General features: G+C 35.6%; 1 protein-coding gene across 1 annotated transcript; it reads right to left on the bottom strand.

The window, feature by feature from the left end:
• Window positions 1–935: 935 nt before the first annotated feature.
• On the bottom strand, window positions 936–7841 carry RNF180 (ring finger protein 180; the record flags this gene model as incomplete). Its single annotated transcript, XM_010010604.1, has 3 exons — window positions 7740–7841; window positions 5371–5466; window positions 936–1871 (listed from the first exon to the last, which is right to left on the bottom strand). Coding segments are annotated over exons 1-3 (1134 nt in total), but the record flags the coding sequence as incomplete, so codon positions are not given.
• Window positions 7842–8111: the final 270 nt, after the last annotated feature.

Below are 8111 nucleotides of genomic sequence, written 5' to 3'. Positions count from 1 at the left end.
CAGACCCTGCATCAGGGCAGGCCTCTGGAGGCAATAGCAGGTCAGGGGCTCATCGGTCCTACTTAAAATGCAAGGTTTATATACTTCAGCTCAGCAATAGAGTGTATTCTGCCACAACACAACATTCATGGGAAAATTTGAGCTTACTGCACGACAGAAAAAACGTCTGACAGATAAAGTTACCACATTATCAAATGCACTTAGAGTCACAGCCTATGCATTTACAAAGAAATTTCAAAGCCTGAACAAGTCTGTTCTCTTGGACTGTCTCCAGTAAAGCTTTAATTAAAGATAAAAATGAGACGCACAGTACCTTTAACAGAGAGAGCTTATAAGAGATTCACCTTACATTAGGGTTCTGCTACACTGAAGTACCTCTCAAAAGAGCCCATAAATTAAACACTTGGCATTGTCATTATCAAAACTCTTTCACTCCACCCACTGAGAGGTTTATACTTTGTTTTCTTTACTTTCTGATTGCTTAAGCCTATGGGCTAAGTATGCTGCAAATTGTGGTTACACAGTATTACAGATCAGCTTCCTATTTTAAGTACTGCTGTAACAAAATGGACATTTTTACAGGAGGGTTGTGAGAACACTGAAGAAAAAAAACCCCAAGTGGATTAAACTCTGAATAAACTTTAAACTATTATTTTTCCACTTCAAATTTATTATTACATCACAAATCAATATGAAGGCCAATAGAAACTAGTTATATCTACCCACCAAGCTTTGATTTTACACAGAAAAAACCCATACTGGTTTGAATTAGAAAGACTACATCTAGGAAGATGTAATAAATCCTTGTCTACAGGATACATAACTCTAGGAAGTACCATGCTAAGGCAGGTTTAAAGGACAGCTTAAAAAAAAAATAAAATAAATTCAAGCCTAACTTTGCAAAAAAAGTATCATTATTACTTTTAAACACCTACTTGCTTCTGTAGCCACCGTTCTTTCCTTCTTTGTTTTCTTCTCAAGCTTTTCAGCTTATTTCTTTCTCTCTTACTCAGCCTTTGGTTGAACGAAATATTTGTAGGCTGCACAGTATCAACAGGTGTGATGTACTGTTCTTCTTCCACAGCACTTGTAGGTGAAGAAAGGTTCATCACAAAAGGTGACCCATCAGCAATGGCATTTTCAGAAGATTGTCCAGTAGCTTCAAAATCACACTCATTTTCTATTTCTTTATGTAGTAATGTGGTAAAGGAAGTAACTTGAAACCTTTTTTGTAGTTTGTCAGCACTTGGACTAGACAGGTCCTGGAAAGAGCTAACATCTTTCCTATTGGACTCTAACTGCAAGCCACTTTGTGTGTAAACAGGTGGATTTTTGTTTTGGCCATGGTAAATTGTTTCATATAATGCAGGTGACAAAACAAGTCTCTCTCTGATAGTTAAATCCAAACTATGTGATCTTCTGTGAAAAGGTTTTATGGTGCATGCACCATTCATAGGATATAAAGCAGAAATACTTCTTTTTTGATTGAATGCCTTTAAGGGAAATGGTTTCCTTTCTCTCTCAAAACTGGGAGCTCTTACTTCTAGACAAAGTGCTTCTGTTAATCTGCTGGTACCATTATTATTTCTGGCCATGCATGAAAGCCCTTGATTTTTGATTTCCAAAGTTGTAGTTATCACTTCATGGCAGGCATCCTTGCTAAAGCCAGAGTGAATTTTGAGGAGAGGTAAGTGTTTTCCTGGTGATTTTGCAAATTTAACAGAGAAAGCTGGGTGATAGTCAGTCCGACTTTTGCAGAAGTGTATATTTACTAACTGTCCACAGGAACATTTTTTGTTGCAAACAAAGTTAAAGCCCCCTAAGCGCGCTTCACAGAAGGGACAGTGCAGTTTTCCAATTGTCCATTGTGCCTATTGATAAGAAAAAAAATCCATCAAACACATTCATTGTAAATAAATTACTAAGAAATTGTTACTAGAGTTACTTTGCTCCTTTAATAGAAGGGTTTACTCTTTGGTTTTCAAGCACAACAAAAGAGACTTCACAGCAGAAAGACAATCCACCATAAATAATGTTTTGGTCAAAACTCTGCTTGCTGCAGTGATAACTTCTAAGAACCTAGAACATAAATTTCAAAATGTCAGGGCTTTGCAGTATGTTTTAGAATTGTCCATAGATAGAATAATGCTGCAATACTAATGAAAACATTAGCTCCTTTAAATCAGTAAAATCAATTTACCATGTTAATCTGGAATTGGCACACAGTTTCTCAGCTGAGTTTCTGAATGCTGATACATTTCTTGCATACTAAGTACAATGGAAGGGGTTTTCTTACAAGAAGAATATAGCTTTTTGCTTTGTTTACAAAAGCTTGAAATGGTATCTGTATTTTGGTGTATGTATTATTACAACATAATCAATGTGCAAATACTATGACAAATCCTTAATACACTACCTATAAAGAGACAGTTATTTTCATTATTTGTTATTCTATGAATTTCATTTCAATCTTAAAGGCACTTTTTCAAAAGAAAATATATATCAAAGATCTATAAACTGCTACATATTAGTACACTTATTACTATTTTCAGTAAATATATTCATCTGTCAGCAGAAACATTTTTGAGGATTAAAGTTATGCAAGTGTTTGTAGGATCAAAGCCCGTATGAGAAACAACATTATCAACTCCAGTCACACACTATTCAATAGTGTGCCTAAAGTGGGGCTGAGCCATGAATACAGAAGCTGCACATTTCCAGTTAAAGCACTGCTTTCAGTTGCAGATATCTTGCAAGGTAGTTTGAGAAGATGATTCCATGACTGATGCTCTAATCAAAAGCTACAGAAAGTTTCAGTAAAATAAATTTTGGAGTTCAGAAAAAAACCCTTGTGCAGAAAAAAGGTTATTTTTCACACGCAATGCTAGAAAAAGTTCTGGAAACGCTTCTTTGAGACACATACTCCTGCCTTGTGGGTTAATACTGCAAAATGTCACAAAGCTTCAAAGATGTGCCTTTCACTGCACTTACAAGATTCGGTTTAAATCTGGGTATGTTTTTAACCTAGAGAAAAAGATATCTCAGTTTATATATGCCTAACGGCTTTCAAATCCCTGAAAATTCCTGGAACATGCACAGTCACTCTCAGCTTAGAAGGCTGACCAATCTGTGCATATGTCATTCCCAAAGAAGAATTAAGCTGGTTCAAAGATTTACTGTAAGTCTCCTACACTCCATTTCCCAGATGTCATGGTCTAGGCACTAAAATTCAGAGAAAAACCTTTCTAGTGCTGTTAATGTGTCTTTCTGGCACTCAGGCACTACCTGGATCTCCAAATGGAGAGGAAGAGTGATTCATGAAGGTTTGGGAAGAAAGCTAGGAGCCTGGCAAAACTAGGAATGCAATAGATGGTAGGAAGAAAAAGGACATGTCTATGTCCTATGTGTAGAGAGACTGGGAGATGAGGTGCAGTAGAAGGGAGGCCAGGACTGATTTAGCATGAGTTTGGCAACAGACTGATAAAGCATTGACTCAGTAAAAGAAGTAACAGCCTACTACTGGAGGAGGTGGTAGGGGGAAAATCAGCAAGATATGAAAAGGAGGTGAGGGTACACAGATTTACTGATGGACTGCATAAAGAGGAAAAACTAAGATGGGTTAGCCAAAGAAGCTCATACAAGTGAAGAGTGATGGGAGAAAGAAAATGTAGGCAAATAAAGGTCACTAGCATCACTACCCAAATATTTGTGATTATTGATGATTATCTATACTAATGTGTGCATGAAACCCAATGAGACTGGTTAAGAACAGGGACAGATGGCAAAAAAGAACTGCCTGGGAAACAGTGGGTTTTTACAGCCTGCAAATAGACTTCGTGCTTATGTAAAATGATTTAGCCTTTGATTTAGGAGTCATACAAGAGAAAATATAACACATGATCACAAAATTATTCAGAGCCTGGGAGACCTGGGGATAAGTCAGAATTGTTTAAAACCCGCACACATTTATCCATAAACCCACAGGATCCTTCCAGAGAAGTCAGAAGTGAATAAAGCAAGAGTTCCCAGGATATTAAAGCACAAAATAAGCACTAAGATATTGAAGGTGTTCACAGAGAATTTCATTCTTTGCCTCTGCCACCACTGGAGCACTGCTCCTCTGCAATCTTGAGCAATTAAGCCCTGCCTGACTAGTCTATGCATTTTTTATTTCCCAGGTCTCCAACCTGACCCCCTAGGCTTTCAAATGCAGAAGGCTGGCCATTTACAGCTAAAGGTGAAAAGAATACTATCAATATTGAATCCAATATTACTGAAATAATGTAACATGCAAAGTACTATAAAAACCGCATTCTATAATCAGGCATTCAAGATTAGGCAAGCCTGTAAAGTGGGGAAATACTTAGTCACTCCTAAGTTTCACACAGACCCTCAATGTTTCTGAAACAGAACACTTCTGTCATGCACTATTTAAGAGAGCAATAATTTTAAAATTAATTAATGTTTAACAAAATAAAACACAGAGCAATACAATAAAGAAAGATGAAACAGATTTTCTTGATTTTTAATGCTTAGTTTTACAATCATGTTTTTTTTCTTTCACATTTTCAGAGTACATTTGCTTAGATCAGAAGTTACTTGCAATATAATAAAACTTAGACACTGAAGTCTAAGCAGAAAGGAATGCAGGCATCATTTCCCTCAAAAATCAAAGACTCATCGGAGAAAAACTGTAGGGCAAAGGAAAAGCACTGTTTCTGCTTATTATATCTATTCAATAACATTAACTTGTAGACTTAAACCAAAGAAAATACTTAACTGAAGCAACAATACAACAGGAAAGTTGTGGGATGGTTTGTCATTTCAAACGGGCAGTTAAAACTCAAAAGCAGTGACACTGGCTTGTCATCAGACCTTTGAATTTAATTTCTATTCATGTGACCAAATAACACATTAAAGACTTCATATCATATTCCAGCAACTGATATCTTAACAAACCTCTAGCACGGTTTTATGGAGAAACATGCTTCTTACTGTCACTGTCAACATATGCGCCAGTACCGCAGGATAGGATGATCAAGACAAACCAAAACCCAAAGCATAGATAATAATACAATTTTAAGCATTGAAAAAAATATGCAGAGGTGCCTGCAACAGTTGTTTGGACAGAAATACATAAATTTATAAATGGGCAGGAATAGAATTTATCACTTGTAGGTTTTGTGCATACATAAAAAAAACATGTAAGAACAAAAAAAGCCTCTGTAAATGGTAATGACAGACGTTAAGAACTCCCTCAGTTGGAGGGTCTCTTAAAATATGTGGACCTTCAAAGAAAAGTCCCCTTGAAATTTGTCCCTCTTATTTCATATTTGGGATTATAAAGATGCAAGTAAAAAAATAATCTACCTTTTCAATGACACATTTCACCCATTCTGGAATTGCTTCCAAGTTCACATGCCATACGTTGCAAGACTCTTGAGCAGCAGACGAAGGCTGTGATGTCTGTTAAAAAAAAAAAAAAAAAGAATTAGTGTATTGATATGCAACATTTATTTAAGAATTTTTTTTTTTTGGTCTAAATATATCCAGGAGTCAGCTTCCCAAATTCAGTAAATATTAACAAATGATAGAACTCAAAGATACTGGTGCATTCCTTAAGCTACAGATCAGGTAAATGCTGTCAGTATTTCTCTATTTCTGAATCTAAGGATGCCGGACAGACTTCACTGTGGAGATGGAGGCGTCTGGAGGTGGTTTTGTTTTGTTTACAAGAACAAAAAGTACGCAACTTATGATCTTACAAGTATATTCAGAAATGTTTTCAGAAGCACTATCAGCTGGCACAATTTTCCAGTGAAGATAGCAGAATTTAAGTTCTAGTTTATATGAAGACTGTGGTCAGTACCACACAACTATGCCAAAAATAGTTTTAGATTATTTTTCTAATGCTTGTTAGAGTAACTAGCAGAGAAAACAGGCAGTCTTTGAAGCTTTTGAATTTTAACTGTGATGATGTGACTAGCTGAAGAGGAAACAAAATCTTAAAAACTGTAGCATTTTATTAATTGATAATAAAATAAAAACAATTACCTAACGAACTGCTGCCTTTTAGCACAGAAGTAATACAAGTGTAATTAAATCTTTTAACATGATGCAGAATGTCAGTAAAGTTATAAAGATGGCTAAAAAAATAAGAAAACTCTGGTGAGAAGGTCTTAAAACCTGTTGTTAAAATTTAGGAATATGGAAAACCACTGATTCCTATGTTATGAAACTCATAGGAATAAAACTTCATTATGCTAAACATTGAAAGTAGGGCTATTCACAGAAGACAGAAGCTTTTAGAAATTCTCCAAGTAATGACAGCAGACAGATAGATCTGTTTTCCATGTCTATGCTACCATTTTCCTTCTATCTTTGGAGAGGACCTGCACTTCAACTTGGATATAATTCTGATTTAAAATATTTATACTGCATTCGTAACTTCAACAATTGGTTTTAAGATCTGTTCTAAGATTCTTCTCTTTTACTCATATTTCTGCTATGTCTTTGACTAAAGGTCTAAAATTCATCAGGGAAGGGTGACACACTGAAAACATTACTCTTACCATACAGTCTGCCTTCCAGCGTCTTGGGAAGAAGCATTAAACTACATTCTTTTATCTGCTATCTACATAATTATGGAAGAAGATGCTTCAGTCTTGCGCACAGTGATGGTGGATCTCCACTAACAAGTAAAAGCTCTACCATGGGGCACAGAAATCTCCTTCTTTTCACTACATTTCTCTCATGAAAGGAGTTGAAATTTCCATCCCATACACCCCAAAACTGCTTCAAATGATGCACAAAATAAATACTCCCAAGTATGAAGTATGAAAAATATTATAGAATTTCAAGCTCTGTAAGAAAAGTGATTAAAATGGAGTTTATTAATAATACTAATTATATCAGGATCTAAAAAATAACAACTTTGTTTCTATCTCTATCGCTTATACCACCCTCCAGTGCCAAAAAGAATGTTGCTACATTTCTAGTGCATTAATAAAAAAAGGTCAACAGCTTCCCTTCTGTTTGCTTTTTTTGCTTTGATTCAAGATCACGCGATGAAACCAGAGTCTTTCAGCATATTTGGAAAGACCGTAACTCTTTATGATTACTAACAGCCATTATAAAGCAGCAGGAAATACTCTGTTTGATTCCCTATGATTATTTTTCTGTTCATTTTAATAAAGATGATGTAAATTACTAAGTGGTGTTTTAGCCTGGCAGAACATACTCCCTCTCAAGGCAAGCTAACTGAGCTATTTTTGTGCACAGACTATCCCCTACTTTTTCAAAATGAAGACCAAAAGTGTAGGAAACTTTTGACACACACTCCACCACCACAGCAGAAATCAGTGTCTGTATTTAAATCACTCCTTAGAAAAAAAGACTTCTCTATTACTAGCTATTAAAACAAAATATTACTTCATTAAAACTGTCAAAACAAGAACCCATTCTTATACGAAAAATGGTAACACTATATACTCCACACAATCTAGTAGTCAAATGAGTCATGAATACCAGCCTTCATGTTGCAGAACAAAAAGGTGATCACTGCCTGCTTGGCTTCTGTAACATTGCTACTTACATACTTTGTACGGAATTTTCCATATTTTAGTACTTATCTTCACAGCACATTAATTAATAACTGAGGGCAAGTCTAATCCTTCTCCTTTATTTAAAACCAATGACACTGGAAAATGTTATAAACTCCCTCCAGACGCTATACTTACATTAGATGGTTCTTTTTTCTGAGATTTTGCAAGGCAAACAGAATTTGCTATATATTTTCTACATCTCCAGCAACGTAGAACATCAGCCTCTTGGTTACTCATTTCAACTTGAGATTCTTCAGTTCTGTATGTCTACCTGTAAAGACACACATACAAAACTTATAATTCAGTCACCTGTAGAAATCACACATGGTTTCCTTTTGCAACCCAGAAGTCCATCAGTAGTCTCTTCTGTTTAAAGGAGACATTATTACAAACATTCTCTGATCTTGTATAGCACATCACCTAGGCATTTTAAATAGCAAAAGTGAAAGCGTTGTTTTTATTTCCAGGTTGCATACAGTACTAAAAAGTAACAACAACAAAAACAAA

This window comes from Nestor notabilis, unplaced genomic scaffold (assembly GCF_000696875.1).
Source record: "Nestor notabilis isolate BGI_N333 unplaced genomic scaffold, ASM69687v1 scaffold35532, whole genome shotgun sequence".
NCBI classification, from domain to species: Eukaryota; Metazoa; Chordata; class Aves; order Psittaciformes; family Psittacidae; genus Nestor; species Nestor notabilis.
Note: the sequence above shows the minus strand (reverse complement) of the source record. Positions and strands in the feature narration are given on the sequence as shown.